This window comes from Microtus oregoni, unplaced genomic scaffold (genome assembly GCF_018167655.1).
Source record: "Microtus oregoni isolate MIOR12 unplaced genomic scaffold, Mior012 000005F_ref0000423, whole genome shotgun sequence".
Classification (NCBI taxonomy): Eukaryota; Metazoa; Chordata; class Mammalia; order Rodentia; family Cricetidae; genus Microtus; species Microtus oregoni.
The window spans coordinates 61,127,528-61,154,825 of NW_024543064.1; the positions used below are offsets into that span (position 1 = coordinate 61,127,528).

General features: G+C 40.5%; 1 protein-coding gene across 1 annotated transcript in view; it reads right to left on the minus strand.

The window, feature by feature from the left end:
* Adamtsl1 (ADAMTS like 1) overlaps positions 1 to 27,298 on the minus strand; it is a 380,631-nt gene that overhangs the window by 346,332 nt on the left and 7,001 nt on the right. The window contains exon 2 of the mRNA XM_041652363.1: positions 3,054 to 3,181. Coding sequence (XP_041508297.1) covers positions 3,054 to 3,181 — 128 coding nt within the window. The remainder of the gene's footprint in view (positions 1 to 3,053; positions 3,182 to 27,298) is intronic.

Sequence of the window (27,298 nt, forward strand, 5' to 3'; positions counted from 1 at the left end):
TCTTAGACAAAAGGGCCAGCTTCCGTTTCATTGTTTTAGGTTATATGGTTGCATGTCTTTCCCTTTCTTTTCATTCTTTCTTTACCCAAATGGCTTCAATTCCTCCCCATCCCTTCTATTCTCCTGTCTATGTATGTTTTCCTTCTCTTCTCTTTTCATTGTGCCTAATACAAATCATTAATGTTTGGCTGCTTTTTTATTTCTTACTTTTATGCATTGCAACCAGTGCATCAGCACACATAGGACCATCAGTGTTTATTTACTTCTTAAAACAATTGGTGCTTAAAGCATAATTGCTTTGTATTTGACTATTACCGTACATTCATAGTGAGTCTGCCTTTTAATAGAGACTGTTTTTTGCAGACCTATTCTGTTCTCAAGGGAGAGCTGAGGAGCAAGGCTGGCATCCTGGATACCAGTCCAGCAGAGGAAACCAACATCTTAATTCTGCTATAACCTCATCCCTCTTGACCATCGACACTTCTGATGAAAAATAAGATGATTGAAAAAAGATCGCAACCAATCACCCAATCTTATATATAAGCCTCAAAACAAAGATCAAAAGAAACATGAACAACCATGGTAACGTGACTCCTCCAAAAGTCACTAACTCTGCATTAATGGCTTCAATGGACTAAATTAGGAAAAATCACAACGAATTAAGAAATGATTGTATTATAGATAGAAAAGTGTCTACTGGCATAGGAGATAGGAGATCTGTACAGTGTTGTATCTGGGTACAGAAAGACAGGAAAGTTTGGAGTATTGGGAGTATAGAACCTTAGCAACTTATGGGCAGGGTTGTTATTTAAAAAAAAAAATAAAAAGCAAAAGCTAACAGCAATGCTTATGAAATCCACAGAACAGACAGGAAGGAATGTTATAAAACTCTTGTTTTATGAAGCCAGCATTATCCTGATACCAAAACCAGACAAGCTACACAGAAAAGAAACCTAAAGACTGAGTTCCCTGATGAACATAAATGCAAAAATTCTTAATAAAATATTTGCAGAAAGAATCTGAGTTCATATTTAAAAGATTATTTACCCTGATTAAGTTGGGTTTATCCATAGATGTAGGGATGGCACAACATGTATAAGTTCAAGGAATTATATCACATAAATGTGTATAAGGACAGAAATCACATGATCATCTCATCAGATGTAGGAACGGCTTCTTTCTAGCCTAGCATCGCTTCATGGGAAAGACAGGAGACTATGAGAAACTGACCTCAATAGGGTAACGACTGTATGGTAGACTTCAGTTCAACAGTTTACTTATCAGGGAAAGCTCAAGCATTCTCACTAAACTCAAGAACAAGACAAGTATGGCTGCCTTTCCAACTCTCACAAAGTGTAATACTTAAAGTCTTAGATATGGGAATACACAAGAAGAAAAAAATAAAGCTACATCACCTCTGAGTCCAAGTCAACATATCACAGAGACACCAGCACATCAAAGGTTATTGCCACACTAGCCATTAAGTGATGAAACCAAACAGAGGAACAGATACAGAACATGCAGAACAAGTATAATACAATTTTTACAGTCAAAAAAAAAAAGAATAGTTATGTCTTTTGCAGGAAAATGTGTGCAACTGGGCTCAATCCTATTTGTCTCAGAAAGACAAATACTGTCTATTTTTTCTCACTTGGGATCCCTATGCTTTACACAGATATATAAACTTATCTATGTATACATGATGTGAAAGTAGACATAAAACTCTCTAAGTGCAGAAAAGGACATCTAAAAAAGGGAAAAGGGCCAAAAAGAACAGTAGGGTGCTGTGTACTGAATGTGCTCCACATACAATATACACTTGCATGAAACCTTTTTAAGTTAAGACTTAAAAATGTCTAAGAGAATCAGTGTAGAGACATATTCTTCTGTTTCACACTTTATATTGCACAGTGACTTTGATCAAATGTTCCTTCTTCATGCTGCCTTTAACACTTTTCATTGTCAAATAAAATCTTTCATTAAAAAATACTGCCGCGGTACTTTATACTTTATAGTTTGGAGACAAATCGAGTCATAGACCACACAGCTCAGAAAGCAGATTTGAATTATTATTACTCTTAGTAAAAACTTTCCATTCGAAGTCCCTGAGCATTTTCCATTCTGCCTAGAAGCTGCTAGCAGCTTCCATCCCTGTGTTACCTTTCTCACTAGTCACATTACAATTTCTAGTGACGTCTCTGTCTTTCCCAACCTTTTATTAAAGCCCATCATTTATTGAGCTCAACAGCTTTAAGGAATATCTGGCTATTAAAAAGTCTATAGAAACAAAGCCAACATCTGATGTGGGATTCCCCTCTATGTGCTATAAATATCATTAGTTAATAAAGGAACTGCTTTGGGCTTATAGCAAAGCTATAGGGGAGCAGAGCTAGGCAGGGAAAACTAAACTGAATGCTGGAAAAAAGAATGGCAAAGTCAGGGAGAAGCCATGGAGCTGCTGGCCAGAGACAGACACTGGGAACTTTACCGGGTAAGTCACTGCCACGTGGCGATACACAGATTAATGGAAATGGGTTAAATTAAGATGTAAGAGTTATCCAATAAGAAGTTAAAGCTAATGGGCCAAGCAGTGATTTAAATAATATGGTTTCTGTGTGATTATTTCAGCGCTAAGTGGTCAAGAACTAAGAAGCAGCCTCCTTACAACAAACATCTCATTTATTTGCAAACTATCTGGTAATAATGGAATGTTGGTGCTGTTATTATCACTGTAACTTGTACATACTCCAAAAAGCTCCTTATTGTAGAACCATTCCAAATAATAGATTGTCCTTCCAGACCTAGCATTAAAGCAATTTAATTTTCCTGAGATATGATATAACTTCTCTGTTGTCATCACAAAACAGTATTTAAACAACTAGTTAGAGATTGTCATAACAGCCCCAGACTTCTAAAACTTAATTTGCTGTGTCGTCCTTTCCTTCCCCTTCCATTCATTTACTTTAGAAGCAACACAACATTTTGTATCCACAAAACCTGATTCAAGCTAGCCATCTCTGACTCTCAAAGTCCCCAATGGTGACAGGACTTACTTGCTGCTCAGGCAGCGTCTCAGGGAGTAGGAGGCACCCCCACCACAGGTGCGAGAACACTCGCTCCAAGGGCCCCAGGCATCCCAGAGGCCTTCACGGTCCTCCTCTGAGCGTGCAGTTCTGGAACTCTGCAAGAAATGAGAGAGGATGAATGGTTAGCATCATGTCCCTTCAGCCCCTTAAACACCCATCCTTAACATTGGGTGTCTATCCCTCCATGATGGTCACACTTGAAATGAAAGCCCACACTGGATTCTTTTCCCTTTAATAATGCATGTCTATTTGATTACAAGAGATATTTGAGTTTAAGGCCACTGGGCAGTGACTGAAGAAGATAAAAGATTTTACTAATGGACCAACTGGGAAACAAAATCTCAGAGAGAGTGGTGTCTAGGTGAAAGGAGGACAGAGAGCACTGAAATCACCTTGACTGCAATCCATGTACTATTCATCCCTCAGAGGGACTGTTGCTCCAGGAGCATGCGCACACCAGCATGGCTTCCCAAGCCCGACCATGGTATGCGTAACCAGTTTCTTTTATGAAACAATTTCATTCTCAGGTTTCAAATTTGTTAATTGGTATAATTCTGTAAAACAATTTTAGTAGTGCAGAGACTTTTTCTCCAGACAAATGAATTGGCTTGTTATTTTAAATCTTCCCCAGGAGAAAGGGCATCTGCTCTGAATGTGGCCACTGTCATGGTCAAGCTCTGGAGTTGTACTTCACAGGCTTTACAGATACTGTCTGTGCTATAGTTACTAGCAAATGCTTCGGGGCTAGAGACAGTGAGTTCGGGTGTGGATTCTGTGTGTTAGTGACTTTTAATCAAATAACTTGTAACCCCCAAATGCCTTAATTTCCCTTTTTACTATACAAGGATAATGTCATAACATCCTAGCCATGACACCACACACACACACACACACACACACACACACACACACACACCTAGGTGATTAGCTGAATGATGTTAACTTGAGATTAGTACTGCAGTCAAGCATAAATTTTGTATTCTGCAGCAACGTAAATAGGTTTCACTTACAGTCCTAAATCACTGAACGGAGAGTTGAGATGTTTAGGGTAGTGAGCCAAAAATAGGATCAACTCAGCACATTGTGGGAGGATATCCTTGTTCCAGGACCTCTTGGCTGCAGAAACTTCTACATAGACCCTTTATGGTTGCTTTTGCATCCTAAAAATATGTGAATGCTAAATATACCTTACACTAATGAATCACTGAGAGGGGTGAAAGTTAATTCATGGAAAACAGAAGCCAAAGTAGGAACAACCTAATGTCCATGCATAGATGAATGCGTACAAAACGTAGTGCACACATACAATATGATGCTACTCAGCATTAAAAAGAAACTGAGACCCATGTAATAACATGGGTGAGCCTTGAAGACAATGTTCTAAGTGAAATAAAGTAGACACAACAGGACATATACCAAGTGATTCCAATCACATAACATATCTTAGGTAGCCATAGTTTAGACACAAAATATGGAAGGATAGCTATTAGGGATTGAGACAGAGGACCTGAGGAACTGATGTTTAATGTGTATAGAATTTCCATTCAGAAAGGTGAAATATTCCACAGAAGGACAGTGATTAGCATTGCAATAAAATGTGAATATTCTTGATGCCACTAAAATTGTGTGAACTTAATAGTGGTTGCAATGGCCAATTTTAAGTACATTCTATTACAACATTATATATATGTAATTTAGCTTTGTTTCTGGTCTTAATATTCTTGGCTTCTTTTTTTTTTTTTTTTTTTTTTTGGAATTTTTGAGACAGGGTTTCTCCGTAGCTTTTTGGTTCCTGTCCTGGAACTAGCTCTTGTAGACCAGGCTGGCCTCGAACTCACAGAGATACAGAGATCCGTCTGCCTCTGCCTCCCGAGTGCTGGGATTAAAGGCGTGCGCCACCATCGCCCGGCTATTCTTGGCTTCTTGTTAGTACTCTTTATCACCACAGCTGGGCCCTGTGAGGCCACAGGAAATGTGCTTGCCAGACGACTAGAATTGTTTCTGTTGGGTGTAGCTGAGGCACTGCCCTCTTCAGGTATCATTTCCCCGAAACCCCCACTTCTCGGAGTAGAGCCCCAAATCTGTGTTAATGCATCTCTTGGTGGTGGTGTGAGCTGACAGCTTATCTGGAGTCATACAGCGTGGGTGACAGAACCCCATCAGTGACCTCATAGACCCTCTCCTTCTTAAAGACCTGAATTCCAAAGTCCAATGAGCACCATAGTGAGTACTTAGATTTACTAGGTCACCCAGTCCAAGAGGAGTAACCACCAAAGTCACTCCTGCTTTGCAAAAAAAAAAAATATTGCATATTTTGGAACACACACTATATTTGTTCTCTGTGAGTGGATGATAGAATCATTGAGCTGGTCTTGATTGCACAGAGCCGGAAGTCCGGTTTTTTTTAGGAGCCTGAGGTTAGAAGATCAAAAGTTCAAGCTCTGCCTGGGTTATGGAGAGATCAAAGTTGCCCGAGTAACTCAGTGAGACCTTGTCTCGAAGCAAAGTAAAATGAGGGCTGGAAATAGAGCTCAGTAGCAGGACACTTGCCTGTCACGTGCAATGCGCTAGGTTCCGTCTCGGCTTCCTAAAGGGGGAGGGGTACTGGAGAGAGAGATATATAGCATCTCCTGAAGAACTATTCTGAAACATATACACAATTTTATGATGCTGTTGCTCTTATCTTATTCAAATACAGCGTGACTGAGACGGAAGCAGTAGCACAAATATTATGGTTCACAAAGTAACTGAAATGAGTCAAACGAGTGTGACAACTTTGATGAGATCCAAAGATGACAATAAAAAGATAAAAAAAAGAAGACACACAAAAAAATCCCACTTATAGCAACTTCATGCAAACGTGTTTCCGTGTGAAGTGAGGCCGAATGTGCAGTGTCCCTCTCTGAGGAAGACGCTCAGAGAATGACGGAAAGCTGAATGCTCTTCTGTAAACTCTGCCAATGCTATTTTATGTGTCTCGTCAAAGGCAACACCGAAAGGCTCTGTAGTGAGACTTCCCTGACTATATTCTTGCCACACTGCAAGTTAGAAGTGCCATCGCAATTCAACATAATAAATGCTTGCGTTTCTCTGAAAGAGATCCTGTGCTGTCTTGGAAACAAGGCCCAGATCTGTTTCTCAAAGTAGAAGAAATTCCAAGTTCTCTTTTAGTTAAGAAGGATAAACACAGTCTATTTCAACAGCATTTGTGTTTAATGTTAGGGAAAGTGCTTTTCCTCCTTTTACACTGTGCCAGAGATTTACATAGACAACCAGAAACAATATTTGAGCATTTCCTTTCGGATCATTTAAAATTCAAAATATTTGCTTATTGTAGTCTTTAAGACAGTCTTCAGACTAAGCAACGTTTGTGTCTGGCCTGATTGAAATCTTGTTTATTTCTGGAGTGTGCAGCCTTTTGGACTTTTGGCCAGCATTTAATTTTTAGCCTGATGTTTTAGGTTGATCAAATTATTATGTAACACACACAAAAAAGTGGAACCATATACAGACAAACATATAAACAATCTCATAAGTACACACCAACATGGATATGTATGTAATTATTGACGCCGAAGCCCATAATTAAAGTCTAAGATGAAGAACTATCAATTCTAAACTAGAGCATTTGAACCACCACAACAATCCAAATTGCAAAATTCTAAAATCTCTGCCTGACTTTGGAGTCACTCTACTGTTGGGCAAGGGCCTGCTGGCTGGTCTTTCTGGTTCAGTTTAGTTCAGATGGATGTGTGGAACAAGGGATTTCTCCTTGGTGAGACAAAACTGTTGATAAGGGCCGAGGGAGAGCTCTAGAGTGTGCTTCAGAGCAGAAAAAAGAACATTTTTCTTTAATATGGGACCAAGTTGTAGATTCAATTACATGGCCTCATTTTTTCATTGAAGGCCAATTTGCTCTGTGCTCCAGCCAACAGGTACCCCATTTCTAGATTATTCCCCTGTTTTGACTCATCCTGAGGCACCCACTGAAGCAGTATTGTTTTAAATGTGAAAAATCTGGGTTATATCTTTCTGGAAAACTGAAGCTTGTGGAAAAAATAATGGCAGGGAACAGGTTGCTAAAAGCAATGCTGGCTGCTTCAGAAACCAAAACCCTAAGCTTTTCTATAGCTAAGCCAGTGCGTTCCCATTTGGTTCTTACCACACACATGTCAAGCTGTAGTCTCAGTGTTTCAGATAGCGAAGCGCATGACTCAACAAGTGTAGTAATAGGGGCAGCGGCGGGGCTGCGTCCCCAACACCCCAGCCGCCTGCCCGGCTAGCTTATGCCCCAAAATAATTACACGGACACTGTATTCTTTTAAACACTGCTTGGCCCATTCTCTTCTAGGCTAATTCTCACATATTAATTTAACCCATTTCTAATCATCTGTGTATGGCACCCCAAGGTGCGCTTACCGGGGAGATTCTAGCCTAGTCCATCCTGGGTCGGAGCTTCATCCCGGGAGTGGGGCATGGCATCTCTCTCAGGCGTCTGCTCCAGGGAGGAGAGCTGTCAAGACTGAGCTCACTTCCTCTTCCTCCCAGCGTTCTGTTCTGTTTACTCCTCCCACCTATCCTCTAACCAATAAAATGGGCCAAGGCAGTTCCTTTATTAGCCAATGACCTTTTTCCATCAAACAAGGCTCATGAGATTAGACCTAGAAGCAGGATAAAAATTCCAGTAACAGAGTTAGAGGGGGCAGACAATACCCTTAACTAGGAACACCAGTGACAGATCTAAGTAACAACAATGAAATTGTCATTAAGCCAATGTTTCACCAGTAGGAAAATGATTAAAAAAAAAACAGCCAAAGGGCCCATACATCATCAGACCAACCCAAGTTGCATCCATCATCAGAGAAGCAATTTTTTTTTTGTACAACAAAGAGTAATTACTACAGAAACTCATGGTAGGTTAAAGTGGAATGCTCAGCCCTAAATGGGATATGTATTTTCACAACCCTGCCACAGCAAGACTCAGAACCTCATTGAAGAGAAAGCAGAAACATTTTAGAACTGCAGTTTGGCAAGACTGCTGCGAAATAATGTCTTCTAGGCTTGACAGGGCCTCTGCACTCACACACTTTACGGCAAGTGCAGTGCTAGCCTAAGAGCTTCACAAGAAGAGTCATCCATCACAAAGGGATGGGGCTCACTAGTTGAGGAAATATTGAAAGCCGATGGCTACCAGAGGTGGGAGAGTCAATTCTTTTATCAGTGTGACTGTTGTAGGTGACCAATGGATGTTATCCTACCTCCATGTGCACAAGGGTAGCACTAATTGGATTCAGTGGGTTATTAAAAAAAGATAAAGTTCTGAAGTCAGGGCAGTGTCTGAGAAGAATTGGTAGTGGAAGAAAACTTGTATATGACCTAAATATATCATATTCATGCATAAAATTACAAAAGAATAATTTTAGAGTCAAAGGGAATTGAACTGAGGCCTTGGAATACTCATTTTGTTTTGGTTAAGATAATTAGGAATGGTCAGTGAGCATCTGATTTTTGCCAGCACTAAAGACACCAAGCAAATAACAAGAAAAGGAAGGCCCAAGTCACGGTTCTATAATCATATAAAATGTGAGTATGTTTATAAAATTATTACTCATTAGAAAACATTCTGGCCATTTCTTGGTCTCTGGTGCCATGCATTTACTTTTTAAGTGGAATGTTTGGTGAACTGTATTTTTTTGTTGGAAAGCTCAGGAATCAATAATCCAATAGCTTTGATCTACCATTGCAGTCCAGTCAGTAAGCCTAAAGCATAAGAAATACCAACCACACAGAATACAGACTGTGGTAGATTGTTATACACCACTGTGCCTATCAGAACTTCCCTACATCCAAATGATTTCGTGTTCTTGCCACTCCTGGCTTATCCAAACGTGATATTTATCTGATAATTTTGTGGTAAATTCCAGAACCAGTTATGCCAACAAAGTTTCAGATGAACAGCTCCAAGACTGACCACTATAACATTTAAGTACTCGGATCAAATCAAGTAATAGTTACCCTGTATGTCATTGTCCAGTAGAAACTTAACCTTAGAATGACCTATCTATTTATCTGCAAACTCAATTCATTGGAACCTGTACAGGTAATTAGATTTATAGTATTGGAGAATGAAGCACAAATTAGCAGGAAAGTCTCTAAAGTTACAATTATCTGAGAGGCAGACATACATAGAGTATTTGGACAATATTTTTCTCAAATAAGAGGTCAAACTATGTAGAACTGCATGAAAATGAAAGAAGGTGCTAAGGTGTTTGTAAAATTGAAGTCATATAACAGCTGACATTACGTTAGAAGCAAAGTGGTTTTCAGACACTAGCTGAACCTCAAAAAGCAAACAAAATAGGTCACAGACTGAAGCAAATAATGCTTCTTACAATAGTAATATCAGCAGGAAGATACCTGAACCCCTGGTTCTCTTCTTCTTAATGACAGACAGTATGTGGGTTAAGCCACCTGGAGCTGTACATGTGGCTGCACAAATGGAAATCGCACAGGTACAGCTCGTCCAATGATGGTAGAACCATTTTTCCTTGGTGTGCCCATGCACGGTGGAGAAATACATTCATAGAAACATGCTGTTATCCATGGATGAACCTAGCTTTGGGGAAACAATCTACCGTTTGTGTTTTTAACTGTCCTACATACATCAAGGCTCTGAAAAAACTATCTAATCCTCGGCTTCTTTAACAACATGGGATAGAGGGTCCAGTGCCCCTGAGAGCTTAGAGACATTAAGCAGTAGCTGGGCTCTTGCAAAAGTCCATTAGTTCTTGGTGTGCGTCCTTAGGTAGCATGGCATATGGACATTGAGGAATGTGCCTTCACAGATGACGCTTGCTGCTGGCTTTGCTTTGGGAATGAGAATCATCTGGCTCTTATCACAGCTTCACTGCTGGGGGATATGACGAACTGCCAGTGACACAGTGCATAGTCTTACAGAGGCCACTGCATGAAGCCTGTCCCTTGCTACTGAAGGAAGAAGTCAATTCTGTAACAGGGCATAAATGCTATCCAGGATAATGGGACTTTTGGGCACCTGTCTACCGTCCTTCCGTAGGCCCCTGCACACATTCAAGTACATTTGCCACACAATCCAGTAGGGCACCTTACACTGAAGTCTCGAGGGATAGTGGTGAAGGGGGCCCTGGGTGGTATTAAGTAGCACACACTGAAGAACACTAAGATGTTCATGAGTTGTTGTACTTAGTCCTTACGATAAGCCCATTGTGTGAGCCACTGTCTTGTTTCACAAATAAGAATAGGGAGGCTCTGGGAGGTTGAACAACTTGGATCATGTTCAGGAAGAAGAGTGGCGGCTCGGGAGGCAGATCAACTCCACTAGCTAGATGCAAATCGGCTTGATTTGGGCTCACATTTTTGAGCCAGAGATTTTCCCATCTCCAAAGTGGGAGCATTGATACTGTAGCTCTAGAAAGTGGGTGATGATCATTTTATCTTCCCCTTCATACCATGAATACATTAGCACTGCCTCCCCTACAAGATACACCACTAGAACTGGGGGAGGCAAGCTTTATATTCACATATAGTCTTCTTCAGTGCTGAATGGCTTCAAAATCTGATTTTGTTTGGATTTTTAAAAATTATTTTTCATTTTAATGATGTGTAGGTGTGTGTCTGTGTGTGGGTATGAACATATACTGTTGTCCTGAGGCCAGAGGCATCTGATCCCCTCTGAACCATTCCTCCCTCTAGTCCCATGGCCACTTTTGAGAGACTGTATTGCCACATTGCTGGAAACCAGGATATCCTTGAGCTGACTACCTTGGCTACCTTCAACTGCTGGTCATTGCCTGCCTTAGCTTCTGGGTTCTGGTATAGCAAGTGTGAGCCACAGCTCTGCTTCTCACTCCCCTTTGAAAGGCATCTATCAGTGCATGTGTTCACTGTAAAATGACAAGAGCTAATGCTGCTGTTTCTAATTTTTAAAATTGTTTTGTCCTCAGCATCTTCCCCACCCTTGGAATAACTTGGAGATAGAATTGAGACGGTTTCTTTCTATTTTCTTTTTCTTTTTTTCTGTCTGTCTGTCTTTCTTTTTTTCTTTTCTTTTTCCTTCCTTCCTTTCTCTCTCTCTCTCTCTCTTTTTTGAAACAAAACCCTGACTCTGCTTGATGTCAAATGCTTCTGCAAGATCTGCATTTCAGAACTATAGTAAGTTGATGTATTTGTATTCTATCCAAGGATGAAACTGGATCGCAGCTCTTCTAGTTGAGAAGCTCTGCTCCTCCTGGAAAGGTCTACCAGAGCACATAGGCAGCTGGGTTAGAAGCAGTAATTGCTGGTATGAACAAAGCGTAACATTCAAGAACTTTGCAGCTGATCATTCAGGGCTTTGAGTAAGCTCATCTTAAAAAGGGCATAGATTCAAATATCCTATCCCTCTCAGCTTCTGTTACTCTTAAAGTAGGAACTTAGGTAATAGTACATTCCAAATGATCCCCAATGGTACCAATAAAATATTAATATAAATACTACTATGCATTTTTCTGATAGAGATTGTAAACCAGGTCTGGGTAAGTATACAAACATATGTATTATATATGTCAAGTATATGTCTAGATCAGAGTTTAGCTATCAATAGAGTTCCAGATCAAAATATATCACAGATACAGATATATCAGTTCATAGATCTAGACGTCAAGTATATATCTAGATCAGAGTTTAGCTATCAATGGAGTTCCTGATCAAAATATATCACAGATATAGATATATCAGTTCATAGATCTAGATATATGTTACACATGGTCTTAGGGACTTGAAGTTTTTACTGGAGATGTCTTGACTGTCTTGCTTTCTTTGTCCACTCGAACAATTTGCATTTTCAAAACAATAATAGCCCGAGTATTGAATCCAGCCCCTGCTCAAGTCCAGGACTGGAGGCAGTAATTTCATGGCTTTCACAAAGAGAGAGAGCAAAGGTGAACTGTAGGGTCACCCGTTAGCTTTAAGACTCATCATTCCCACCTTTGCAGTCATACTCATCATCTTTGTGGCTCATGTAGGGCTACTTGGACATCTCAGGTGTGAAACGAGAGCTATTTCACCTGGAGTTCCAAAGTGAAGCTACTCTTTCTCATTAGTGCTGCTACTGCTGTTGATTCTTCCCATATGGAGAAAAGGGAAGCAACCTCCAGAGCACAATAGTATGTAGGCACAACCCCAAGAAAAACAGTGAAGAGTTCCTTCCAGGGACTCCCACACCCCTCCGCTCCCCCAAAACAGGCACACTGGAAACTCCCCCTCCAAGCAAATTCCTTCTCTACTCTCTCTGTGAATTCTTGAGCTCCTGGCAAGCCAGCAAGAAGTTTCAGTTTCCATTTCCACCTAATCTAACTCAAACTCTGTCCAAACTTTGGGGCCAATCAGCCACAGATAGTTTCTGCAGCACTGGCAACTTTTGCTGAAATGAATTTACAAAACATCTGTAGCACTACGGAAACATCTGAGGCCCCGGAAAGCACATGTTGGGGTTGGAATCATGGGGAAAGCATTCCTGATAGAGAAAAAAACAAAACAAAACTTTTCCTTTTTTATTCAGCGAGGGAGCTGGAAAGTTAAGAAATTAATACGGCTTAGGACTTGATAGCCAAAAGCCCAAATTAGAATTGATACTAGAGAAACTGGAAGAGATGACTGGTTACCACGTCATTGTCAAGCAAGATGTCAGAAGAACTAATGTGTCCTCAGCTGACCATTGTGCCATTAACGTCAAGAGAAGTTCGGTGAAGTGATTCTAAAGGAAGCTTCATAGGGTTCTGAATGTAATCTAGGTTCCATTTCCGTGTTCACCTCAGATATATTCTTAAGCCCTCATTTCAATATTCAGACAAATATTTAGAATTGAAGTCTAAAATATTCTTGATAAAGCATTGTGGTTTTCTTTCTTCCTTTCTTCCTTCCTTTCTTTCTTCCTTCCTTCCTTCTTTCTTCCTTTGTTCCTTCATTCCTCTCTCCCCCCTCACATTCTTTGTCTCCACTTTTGCTCACACTTAGACTGTCTTTATTCAGAAAATGTGGCCAAATGACAGGCTTTTAACACTATAATAAATGTAATCTGTTTAATCGACAAGTGCTTCATGTCCCATCCACACATTTGTGTCTAATTAATAGAGAATTCATGGGATCAAGTCCTGATATCTCTTCCAGGTTATCATTCTGTCTGACAACTACCTGCCCAAAGAAACTACCAAACCCCTTGAAGGCAATGGTTATAATATTTTAGTTACCCATGGTAATAAGTGAAATGATTATGAATGTCATAAAATGTATTAAGCAGATGGGGAGATACTTTGGAACTTTGTTTTAGTTTTACATCTTCAATTACTTATTTTACATTTGTCTCCCAAAATCGTATGTAGAGCACAGAACAAACACAGAAGGAATGAGGGAAAATATATGAGAAATATCTAGTACCAAGATTTCTAAGGATGTTGGAATTTAAGGACTGTCTTCAATTCTCCAGCTCAAGAAGCTACCATCTCCTTTGTCCTCCGCAATGGAAGATAAATCCAACAAAGCTCAGCACCTATCCTTGCTCAGAAGAACGCATTTTAAAAAGCAATGGTCCTCTTAATTCCTGTATATCTTTGTTCCTTTGATAGCATTTTATTCTAGTTTTAACTTGTGACTGCTGCTATCAGAGGGAGTTAGGGGAGGCATGGGTAGTGGAAACAGTTTTGCAAGTTTGACAGTTTGGGCAATAAATCCTTCAGAGTATCTACTTGACGGTCTTATTAATATTTCCTCATCCAAAACATAAAACAAACCAACCAATCTGCTCTGAAATCAGGAAGCCACAGGTAAGGAAGAGGGGGACATCAGTCAGTAGTTGGCTGCCTATGACTACTTCCTCTCCAGAATTACTGTCAGCCATGGCTTTTTACCTTTTAGTGTGTCTACCAGCAACTGTCCCTGAGTCTTTGAACTCACTACTTCACAGCCCCCTGTAGTCTTAGTATTTGAATAGACTTGAGGCTTCTGCATGAATGTGGAGTTCAAATCCTGCAAGCTTGGTTTTCATGTCTCTCTACGTCTGTGACTCCAGGCTGACACATCAATCCTGATTTGTATTTGAATGGGAAGAATAAGGACAAGCAACCACAAAATATTTGCTCAATATCCTCTCTGCTCACTCAGGGTTATCAATCCCACTTCTGCAGTGGTTTTCCCTTCCACCCTCACCTCTTCCAAACCCTTCTTTCTGGTCTTACTGCTGGCACCTTGTGTTTCACAATAACTTTACCATCTGATAATTTTTTTCACTCCCACCTGTCTGTCCTCCATACTATCGCCAGCTAGCTTGGTGGAAAACACAGCTGAACTGTTCACTCCTTACTAAGAGACTTTCTGTAGAGCCAGCGTGTATGGTTGGTGGGATCTAATAATAGATTCCAGGTGGCCTGTGAATGCTCAAAACCTCTATGCAACATTTTGGGCATATGTGTGTTATTATTATAATTCTGGAAAAAAGACTCATAGCTTTTGTCAGGTTCTCAAAAAAAAAAAAAAGGTTAGGAATCACTAGGAATAGAATAAAGTCCAAATTACCAAAAATGAAATATAAAATCTTTTTCTAACTTGACCTTAAATGTCCCGAATTCATTCCTGCTGACCTCGATCACACATTGACTCCTTGTTCATGCTGCCAGATCCTCTCATACTGTGCTCATTGGCTTCTTGCTTAGCTTCCTACCCTCCTCATCTTCTTCACACATGCTTTATTTTCTATGACTTGTGTCTTCCTGCCCTTGCTTTATGGTACAGCTACCACACCATTATCTACTGGAACTACCTATTCTTCAGGCAGAAGCAATACCCATTGTTTCTGCAGGTTTGGAGCACATTGCTAGGATCTGATGCTATAGATGGCTTAGCATTTGGGAGTCTCTGCTTTGCACTTCTTTGCCGACACAGCTTTCATCAGAAATAGACTGTGTGCTTTGTAAGGGCCACGACGAAGATAAATGTGCCGTTTTCCCCCGGTGCCTTGTGGGACTCTGAATATCTAACCGGTGTCAGTAAATAGTCTTTGAGCACAAGGCAGGCCAGGACAGGTTCTGGTTGAGGGCCTAATTCATAATGGCTGTCAGTTTTCTCTTGTTCATGTGCACTCTGGTTCTCAACAGACAGCAAATAATGCAAGCTGCAGATAAGCAAGGGAACGGGAGAAGACACAAATAAACCTGACCCATACAGGGAAGAAAGTTGATTATGTTTGTTCTTCATGTATATCTTTATGCTAGTGCTGAATTTACCCAAAACATTTAAAGCTGAATAATTATTAATGTGTCATATCTTTCCTTAATATAGCCTAATTTCTGTCCCAGGGGAGTATGTGTCAAAGCACTTCACCAAAACAGTCAGCAACAGACCGTTCTCTGCTCCATCTGGGAAGTGCACAGTTAGGAGGTGAGTGTGCTGGGATCGGAGGGGTGACAGACAGGGACAGTGTGGGTGTACGAGGTCTTGGTTAATCAAAGGAAAAGGCTGCAACCGATAAAAAACTGAACAGTGTTTAAAGGTAAACACACAAATTAGTTAGTGCAGTACAGAGTATAGAAAAAAGTTAAATTGGTCAAAACAACTAATCAGAAAAAAATCAAAGTAAATTTGACACAAGGAAGAGTTCTAGATTAGGGACAGTGGATTCTTATAAAAATAAATCTAAATCAAATATTACAGCTCTGATGTTAAGATATTCAGAGGTAAGAGACTGCAAAATCCTGGTAGATAGGAGTTGAATGGCATTCAGTCTCAACCCCGATGACCGGGCATAGCACCAAGTCCAACGATCAGTGTTTCCTTGGTGTACATGTATATGTGTATGTGTGTGTGTGTGTGTGTGTGTGTGTGTGTGTGTGTGTGAGTGATAGAGAGAGAGAGAGAGAGAGAGAGAGAGAGAGAGAGAGATATTTTATGTGTGTGTAGGGGGAGAGGTTTGGTATGTGTGTGTCTGTATGTATCTATGTGAGTCTGTATGTGTTTGACTGTGTATATGTGTATGTGTGTGTGTGTGTGTCTGTATGTATCTATGTGAGTCTGTATGTGTTTGACTGTGTATATGTGTGTTTGTGTACACGTGTTTGAATTTAAAGCATTTAAGAAGGTGTATGATGCAGGATTCCCCTCTGGATACTGTGAATACCATTAGTTAATAAAGAAACTGCCTTGGCCTGATAGGGTAGAACTTAGGTAGGTGGGGAAAACTAAACTGAATGCTGGGGAAAAGAAGGGCAGAGTCAAAAGACGCCATGTAGCCCCCCCCACAGGAGACAGATGCCAGATGGAAGGAACTTTAGCTGGTAAGCCACAGCCACATGGTAATACATAGACTAATAGAACTGAGTTAAATTAATATGTAAGAGTTAGCCAATAAGAAGCTAAAGCTAATGGGCCATGCATTGATTAGAATAATATAGTTTCTGTGTGTTTTGGTGGGGGGGGGGGGACGGAGCAGCCTCCTCCAACAGGTGTACATGGATAATACTGATGGACCCAGCAAGGACACAGGCTGGGCATCAGGTCACAAGAAGTCTCTGTGGTACATTTGTTACACCTTGATATAGTGATATAGCCATCATGGTATCTTAAATAACTAGTGTAGTGCATCTCAGTTTGAAGTCAGATAATTTCTAAGGCAGGATCCCAAACACTACCTTGGTTTAACTCACAGAGTTGCTATAAAGATTTCTTTAAAGATAAAGCAGTAATATATGAATGAATGTTGGGCAGTGTAATTGCCAAATGAAATTTAAGATGTGGGTGGTCCAATGGCTTCATTCTTTTTTTTTTAACAAGCTGATTCTTGAAACTGATAATTTTTATTGGGATTCTTTTATTTCTATAGGCAGTCCTCACCACCCAAAACCTATTGAAGACATTAAAGTGACTTCCAAAAAAATAAGGTGAGTACAAAATTATATTCTACAGTTTCTTATTAATAAATGTGTACTATTTAGTTCTTTGAAAACCAGAAAATGCCTATAAGCAAAAATCATCCAGGTGATGGGTTGAAAGGTAGATTTGCTTCATGGTCTTCAGTGTCCACTTTGAGTTACTTCTGATCGGTGTCAGAGAGCAATGTTGTCTTCTGAATGTTTCTACTACATGGGGTCTCAACAAGGTTCACAAATTACTGTTTTATATCAGTACATAGGCCACTATCGTCACTCTCTTTCTCCACTGCGTGACTTTCTCAATTAATTGTTAGCTTTGCAGATATGTTTCCTCGCATATTATATGACTTATGTAGAGAGTCCAGGCACTGTTGCTAGCTGCTGCTTTTGTTAGAACCCCAGCAACGTCACCACACAGTCTCTTGTTAGGGGAACACAAGACAGAAAGGCTGTACAAATTTCCTTTCCTCTCGTGTGGAATAGCGTGCATAATTCTGCAGTTTTAAATCTGCAAAGCTTATTTTGTTTCTTTAAGTGGATGGATGTTCCCCAGTCCATTATAAGTCACCATCATCATAATAAACAGGACATGTCTATCAGATGAAATAGGAGAGAATAGTAGCAATGAGAGACAAATCCACCGCTTTCTAGTCAAGTTCAACTTTGCTTTTCCAGCTAGCTAAATTCCATGTATTGTTGGCAATTTTTTAAATCAGAACTAGGAATTTTCATTTAGTCTTGTGCATATGAGAGGTGAGACAATCTCCTATTATTTGTAAATTCATTAACAATACCAAGGAGCTATTAGGTATGACACTTGGCAAATGTTTAGTTGGGTATGAAATACACTACAGTATCGTATCTGTGGTTCTCATAAGTTTCCCCAGGGTTTGAACAGTTCTGAGACTTTACAAAATCGGTATTTTGCTCTCAACATGGAAACACAAACCTGTCACCTTTATGTTTCCAGCAAGACACATTCGCCCTTCAAGCATCATTCGGTATTATTTAATAGAGTGATAATATTTATGTGCACTGCACAAAACACTCTTAGCTCTATGACATGTTAATAGATGAGCATGTGAAGTGGTGTTATAGTCACCAAGCTGCCTCAGGAATATAATAAAATGGATGCTGGCCACAGACAATATCAAGGTCGCTGAGGCGCACCCCAGGCATCTTTTTTTAGAGCCTGCTTTGTAATAAGATGAGAGAGTGAAGGCGTTAAATCATGCTTTACTACTGCATGGCCTCACGGTCCTACTCTCTCTGGTGCTGGGCCTCAGAAATCAATTTCACACATGGCTGCTATCAGCATTCTTTGAGCTATTAAGACGAAAGTACGATCTCCTCTTTTGATTAAAACCAAGTTCACTTTTATCTCCCTGCTCCCAGCCTGTGCCTTCCGGTCTTTGCCTTTCCATGTTGTCCATGGTGAGCAGCCTGCTGCCTGCCTGCCTGCCCGCCTGCCTGCCTGCCTTTCACTTCAAGGCTTCTGGAAAGTCTAATCCACATCTCTGTAACCACTTCCTCAACACCCCCGAATTCCATCCCGTGGTGCAGTCTGGCTTCCGACAACTCCTTGCCTGCCTAGGCTCCCCTGCCACTCATCTGGATTCTGTCACTCACCACATCCTCTGACCTTCCTCACAGCTTGCTGGGCAATAGGCTCCTGGCAGCCACTACTTGCCTGTCCTTCCCACTGTCTCCTTACTCATCTGTACTGGTAAGTGCTGGAATCTCCGAGGGCTTTTCCCAGTATTCCCCCACCCCTACTCACCCACACCCTTAGTCTGATGTTCCTCTTGACTGGTCCACTTTCTCCAGCCCTGTCTTGTTTGTTGGTGATTTACAAACTGACGGCTTTTCCAGTCTCTAGGATATTATTCTAGTCGTCCAAAGGCCTTGTTAGCACAGTTAACTCAACATTACTTGATCTAAAAATATTTGGGGCTCCAATTCTTTTGCAGCCTGGCTCCCTCACAGAGTTATTAATGTATAAACATCAATACAGAATATTTCTCCTCCTTCAAGGCTCCTTCATCTATCCCATCCCGTACACACATGTATTCACACTCACATGTTCCGCTTTCTCTGCTGTGTGTTCTCCTTCACAGGGCACCTCCCTCCTGTCTCCCCGTCTCACTCTTGGCCTTAGTGCTCCAGAGAGAACTCTTTTGACTGCTGACACGATACACAACTGGCCTTCCACACTGCTCATAACCTTGGCCAGGCCAGCGCCTCCACACGAGGGCTAAGTGTGCCCAGACACTCCAGGAAGAAGACTGTCGGCCAGGTTGCAATGGTGATGTCAGATTGAGTTCCAGCTGAGGGATTGGGCCTAGAGTAGGGTCCCAACTGGAGCCAGAGAAGGCGGCTGCATGAAGCATGATGGGACGGACTGGGTCGCGCAGTCTTCAAGGTATTTTCACTATTCATTTGAAGCCCACAGTACTTCTACGGGTACTAAAGTATATGGATGTTTTGGAAAGAGAAGAGGAAGAGAAAGTTGCTGCCAAAGGAACAAGTGAGGAACTGATCTTAACAGCCATTTTAATAACAGATAAGAGGAACTTCGACTCTCTGACCGATTAAATGAGATACAGCTGGATAAGAGTCAGTCATCCAGGCAGGAATTAAGCTTAGCTGCCCAAGGACAGCAGTGGAGTATCCAAAATCCTGAAGCTGACACAGCGACCATTGAGAAAAAAGGCAAATGACAAGTGGATTCGGAAGACTGGGGGCCTCGGCGTCTGTTTGGCTTTGTTCCTTCAAGTCAGACTGGGGCTTTAATTTCTATCTTGTACCAAGTGATTTGTTCTGTCCAGGGCCTCTATATTTTTAATAAAATGTTTATATATTCAAATGAGTAGTTTTAATATTATACTAAGACCTCACACCTGACAAGTGCTGATGCTTTCTGTGTTGTAATTCTGTCTGATATGTATACTTACAATTATATACACATTCCATTCCCATCTGCTGGATGAGCTATAAAAACCGCTACACTATTGTAGGTCATGAGGCTCATGGGATCTTAGCACTAAGAAGTGGGTATTATAAAGATTCTTCAATGTTGCAACATTCACCTTGCAGGGGAAAGCTGTTTGTATAATCCTTTCAACTTTCTTTTCTTTTTTTTTTTTTTTTTTTTTTTGGTTTTTTGGAGACAGGGTTTCTCTGTAGCTTTGGAGCCTGTCCTGGAACTAGCTTTTGTAGATCAGGCTAGCCTCAAACTCACAGAGATCTGCCTGCCTCTGCCTCCCGAGTGCTGGGATTAATGGCATGCTCCACCACTGCTCGGCTCCTTTCAACTTTCTTTAGAGAGATGTTTTCCCAACCCCTGGCTATACATTCAAATTACTTAGTATCTTTGTCTGGATTCTTCCTCAGGCCAACAGTAGCTAAAGTTCTTGGTGGAGGTGGTGGGGTGCAAGCAGCTGGACAGACAATCAGTCCAGAGTTCTTCAAGTGCTTTGATAAAGAAGAGATCTGAGAGCCTTGAATGAGGCAAGCATTTATAAGTGGACTCATAGAATAACTTTCTTAAGCTAACCTTGGTCTTTCTCCCATCTTACACTTCCTGGTTTCAGTGGGCTCCAGAGCCCCTCCTCCAAGTGAAAGAGTAACCATTTTTCTTCTCATTCCTGTTGACATTGTACTCAGAGCTGTTGTTAGTTAGCAAAGCTGTTGGCTGTCGTGAAGAAAGGGAAAAAAAAGAGATTGGTTCTGAGACTGAGGTAGAGACATTTCAGCATGGAGTGTGGAGTACAATAACGGCTGATGCCTACTGGGAACTCGTGGCCCTGGCGAGGTCCTATGCTAACGCTGTTGGGCGAATCATTTTCTTTAGCTTCATTATAATTTTGGATGGGGATGCTCTTGTTGACAACTGTCTTAACAGGCAAGGACATTGGGGCACAGAACACTGTAGAAAGGTTATTGTTGTGATACTAAGATTTAAAATCAGGCAGTCTAGCTGAAGAAGTTTTGTTCAGGAGCCGTCAGGGTTGGAGTATTTGGAAATCATATGGAGAGTTTACCAGTTACCCAGGCCCAGGCTTGGTCAAGTGGGAGGGGCCAGGGATGATGAAATGTAGCAGGTGCCTGGCTAACTTGGAAGTGAAAAAAGCATCAACAACTACTACACTATACCAGCCTACAGAAAAGGAAACTGAGGCACACAAAGACTATTATGGGCTAGGTTGAGGGACATTAACAAGGAAAAGAATAGGCTCTCATGGGTTCAATGTAGAGCGTTTCCATTGCTCTAGATTAAGAGAGATTGGCAATAAATAAATAAATAATCAACCTGTACCAGAGGAAGGTGCTTAGGAGGGAATTGGCAAGGGGAGGGCTATGATCATATCTCTCTACTGAAACTTTAAGCCTTCCCTTGCATCTCATCAGTTAAACACTGGGAAAAAAAAACATCAAGCAATGAAACCCTAGCAAATGGAAGATGACGAAGATTGAAGACGCACTATTATGTTATGTCATATTATAATCAAGAAAAGAGAAATGCCACCCACCGAACTATGACCTACTATCATAAGTACATCCAAGTTTCTAAAGTCAGGAATAAAAGCTGTGTATCTTAGGATCGATGAAATACGGTACAAGCTGTGAACTCTCGTGAACTTGGTTTAGAAACTGTGGAAATCACTCAGCATGTTGGGGAGGTGCCTGCCAAAAGAGGCCAAGACATAGCTCAAACAACGTGGAACATAATCTGTGCTGCATATTTTAATGTGATTTGTTTGCAAGAAGAACAGACGAAAAGTGCAGAAATTCGCACCACCTTTAGGCTTTAGGACTCAGTTTTCTTATCTGTGAAATAGGTGTGGCCAGTATTACCTAGCATAGATAGACAAAGCAGTGTTTGGCACATGGGCCCAAACCAAAAAAAAAAAAAAAAATCACATCTTTGCTAAATCTGGATAGAGGTTTATGCTGTTGGCGTCAATTTTGAGGAAGGAAAGTAAACGTGGTCAATGTCCAAAATTATTATGAAAAAACAACCATATGATTTTAAACATAAACACCTATTTGATGTTGTTGCCAGGAAAGTCTATGTTATGAGGCAAGGCCAACCTAGAATCAGCTTAGTCCCAAAGTTGTGCAAACAGTTTTGTATGCAATAGAGACTCTTTGCTCATAACTAGGAAAAGGAGAGCTACCTTCAAGTACCAATGCCAGATCAATTAAAATTCTGACCCCTTGCCAGTCAGATTCACAATAAGATTCATATGATGTATGTTTCAGTTTTCTATCTAAATCGGGTCTTTTTTTTTTCAGTTAAATTGCAAATTTATAAAATCTCTAAATTCATAATTTTGTACCTAAAGTGGTTTTTTCTCTAATGACCACAGCGGGTACCATCAGAGCAGATAGTGTAAGTGTAGACACTGGGTGCCTTAGTTTTATGGAGATCCAGCTCTCTGCAAAGGGAGCCCTACATGTGGAAGCCAGATTAGACAGTGTGGGGATATTGAGAATGAGGGCAAAGACACTTGCTGATATCCTGGAAAGATTTATGAGCGCTACATGAATCTGAAGAGTTCAGTAGACTCTTTGGGTATCATAAGCAAGTTAATGATACAGCATGAGGAGACACTGTAGCATTGGACTCCATTAATCAGGAGAAGGTACAAAAAATGACGTCATGATATTGGCCCATTTTGTCAGGTTTACCAGGAAATGCTTGCGAGATGGAAGGTGGTACAAGAGCAGATAATTTTACTCAAGGTCTCCTCATTAAAAACTGTGACCTTAAGTACAGGACTATCTTTTCAAAATTATGAAAGGTATCATAGAGATACAAATACATTCATGCCGTAAAAGAATTAAGAACTCTGATTCTTAACTAAATAGTGGGTACCTGAACCTTAGTACCTAATAGGAGTGCTAGTCACCACTGGGTTTCAAGATGAGGGAGCCCACAGTGGGTTTCCTCCCAATGGCTCTTCAGCCTTCTAGCAGGGCACTTTTTCTTTGTTACTGCCGCTTTTGCTCCTGTTGGTTTCCTGGTGCCCCATCAGGAGAGGGACAGTAACTAGAAACTTCTGGACTCTTCCTCTCTGTCATCTTCGTATCTAAAACAAAAACGGTAGTCCTTGCCCCTGCTCATGACCTGGAAGGCACAGTATTGCCTGGCTGTGCCTGGAGATTGCCAGGATTCACTCACTGTCTCCCAAACTCATCATCTTGTCTTCGTAGGCTCTCTACTGGGCATGCCCCACTTCTCTTTCTCTTTGGCCTGACTTCCACAGAGAGGCTGCTTATTAAGGAGAGAGCCTGCACCCCTCCCCTAGGAAACGGCATCAGCCTTTCTGTTCTTCCTCCTTTTGACCCAGGGAAAGAGATTGGCACGGAGCAAGCCAATCCATTGTAAAATTTTCACGGATACACTGAATAATGAGAAAACAGTAAGAACCCAAGTTATTTTGCCAAGAACCGTGTGTTATATTTTTTTCTCCCCTGCATATGTTATTATTATTTTCTTTTGAAAAGTTACACCTGGAACTTTTGGTTTTTCAAGTGATGTTCAACTTTTGTGAGTGAAACAAATGAATTGGTGGAATTGGGACAAGAGTGAACTCCATGCACTTTAGAACTGACCCATGCTACTACCCGACCTTGCCAGGCCGACTGCCTCCCCAGGTCCCAGGCTGTTATGAGTAGAAGGTGGATTAATACATATGCAGTGTTCTTACATCGATGCCACCATGCTCCCCGGTATTAACCCCAGGTTATCTAACAAATCAAGCTATGATAGTTCATGTAATTTATTTTATTAATATTCTTAGGTAGCAAAAAATCAGAAATACTGTGTCTATTTTCTATAGTTCCTACCTACCTGAACTATCCCCTTAATTGTTTTTGAAATTTTAGGGGTGTATAAAATGCAAAACTTTGGGAATCTGTACTTTATGATTGTTAAAGGCACAAAATACTGTGTGTTTTCTACGATTATGTAGTCTGGCTGGGGATATAGCTTCTTGCTAAGGTGCCTACCCTGCACACACAAAGCCATGGGAGCAATCTCCAGGACTGCAGAAAGGACTCTGCAGCCCATAGAGCCAACTTTGTCTTAGCCTCACCCACCTGGAGTTAGCAAGCCTCTTGAGGGAAGACCACAGTTAGTAACATGCTACACATCCTATATTCTGCTGACTAGCCTGCTGCTGGCTTGAAGGAGGGACTAGGTTAAAGGTTTCATTTCTTTAGCATGGCCCTAAGATGGAAAAGACAGGTGTTTATGTATCAAATAAACACAGGGACAGCATGATACACCCATTAAGCTTGGGTTTCAGTATGGCTATTTAAAAAAAGAAAGAAAGAAAGGACTTCAGGGGGGAAAAGGCATAACTCAGAAAATGACCTTAAATATAAATCTTTAGAGACTTGGAGTTTTTCTAACACATTCTTTCTTGAATCACTATAAATAATGAATTAATACGTCTATTTCTTTAGGCAGAGACACCCTTACATCAGCAATAGTTAAATATACAGTTTAAAGAAAATAATATCATGACAGCAACATAAAACCAATGGAAAGCTCCGGCCAGTTAATTGCTGTCTTGCCTGCCCCTGCCCCAATTCCTTTCTGATATTACATGTAGAAAAACCCACTTCTTACACCATGTCTGCTTTGTTTAACACAATCTACCCAGCACTAAAACATACTTCTGAGATGCAGCTGACCCTGGAATTATACAATTTCACATTGATTCAAGGGAGGCAGCCAACTCTTGGAAACCTATTATATACAAGACCCATAGAAAGTAACTTTCATATACAGGTCAGCAAATGATTCACATTTTTTTGTTGATTTAGAAGCAAGGCTTTACTACTGTGACACAGCTTGTCACCTGGAAGTTTATAAACCCACAATAAGTCTTGAGTTCTAACTCAGGATAGTTGCCCAGAAGTCTCGCTGGCTACCAGGTCACAATTATTTCAATCTTCCAACTAAGGACAGCTCCTGAATTCTAGAAATAATTCAGTGGAAAGACTGACCTAAAGGAAGGGAATCTGGATCCTTTGACTGATCCTACCTAAGAGATGTTACTGACAGTTAGGACTTAGGTTTCTCAGCCAATGCTTTGCATTTAAAGTTTAATTATGTGTAAAACAGAAGTGCAATGATGGGCAATTGATTCATTTACTCACACAGGAAATTTACCCTAAGTACCTTATTTAAATCAAACTCTGCCTGCTGCCACAGAAGAGGTATTGGAAAAAACACATGATACCAAATTCCTACTTTCAAAGAGGTTGCCGTCACTGGAGGCCACATTTTTACACCTCAATGACTCTTTAAATTCTAAAACACAAGTGTAAGATCTGGCAGTCTAAATCCTTTCAAGCTACTTCTGCAACAGTAAATCCAAACCTTGCTTGTTATCTCAGATGAGATAAAAGCCCCAAAGCAAGGTCTCAATGGCCAATGGCCCCAAGGACTCAACAACTTTAAGGAAAGAGCAGGAAATTTCTTCCAAGTTCTCTACCAAATCTTGTCACCGCACCTGAACAATGGGTATTCCTATTGTTTCCATTACGCTTTTCAGTTCTGGTTCTGCTGATGAAGTACAGTATCTAAACACTACATGTAAAGGCTTCAAATGGCGGCGGAGATTATAGTCTGCAAGATAGGTTGGGAAATCAGACATCCAACTTTATCCTATGAGAATGAAATGAGGTGCATTTATTTTATTGGGCAGTTTGAATTTATTGTAGGTTGCTGACAATTTCCTGTCCCATTTCTTTCATGCTCTTGGAATTTATGTCAGGACGTCTTGGGTTATCACACTCCTTTGTCTCAGTATTTATACCAACAGACCAAAATAACTTAAAGAAAGTCAGTCCCTCAGGGGAGAAAAAATGGAGGGAAAAATACCCAGAGCCTCCGTAGAAGGATGGCAGAAGCTTTGGAAAAAAATCTGAAAAAGCAATGAAGATGAAAATGGAAACTCCGTGAAAATTAATGTAGTGTAGAATTGGCAAGCATATCACTCACTTCTTTAAACAAATAGAAGAAAGAACCCACTTATGAGGTGCACCCAAATAATTCACAGGTGGCAAAACTATTAGAGCCCTACGATTTCTAGCTTCAGACATAAAATAAATCCATATTAGAAATGGCATATGCCTTAGACAAAACATTTTCTGTTGATCCATTTCTTTCAGCCATCTCCCTTTGATATACAAGATCATTTTGGTCTTATTATGATTAAATTATTTTAAGAAGACAATGGGTGAAGCTCCAATGACTACAGGAGGTACCACCTACCATAGAATGTCCAGAATTTTAATTTCAAATGGAGTGTGTTTGGTTTTGCATGGATATTTGCATATCGCCTTGTTAGTATAATATATTGAAAATGGAAGACTAACCTGTCAGCGTGATGCCCCAATGACAGCGGAGCAGATGATAACTTCCCATATACTATTCATATATACTGTTCATTCTTACAGTAATAACTTTGGTCTCTTTGCTTGTTTTGAGACCAGGTCTTGGTATGTCATCCTCCTTCCTCAGTTTCCTAATTGGGCAATCACAAGGAACCATGCCTAGTAGAAGATTTGCTTTGAAATAAGATTTACCTTAAAGAATTAATCTTAACTACAAAACCATTCCAGTGTGTTTTCTTATACAAATTGTTCTAATTTTAACTACAATAAATTTGAAAATCATTAATGTCTGGAGATAAATAGTGATTTATATCATTCATAAAAGTAACATGTTCACAGACTGAGGGGAGCTGTAATTTATTCATTCACACATAGATATAAGGGTTCAATAAACAGCATCTAAATAGGTATTTGCAAATGAATCAATTTGGAGAACAGCTGAAAATGATTATGTTCATTACAGAAATATTGTCTATGGAAGCATTGTTTTTAAAAAGCAAAATTAATATTCTAAGTATTATAACTAAATAAATATTATAAACAAATAAAATGCAAAGCAGACTTCTTATCTCTTTATTATCAGTAAGGTGTCTTATTCTGTCTTCCAGCCTTCACTTTTGCTAACGGCGCAGGTTTTCTTTGCATTGAGCAGATGGTGATGGGCAATTGTCTTTTGTCTGGATGTTCATAGTCACCTGAAGGATGACAGCACTTTCGTGTTTACAAAAACCACTAAAGTGTGTAATGGTGGTTTTGCTATCTCAGCACCCTAGAGAGCCAGGTACAACAGCAATGCATGAACGTGCAGAGAGAAGAGGACCAGGTCTGCAGTGATGGGCTTAGGTGATACTGCCAGGAACA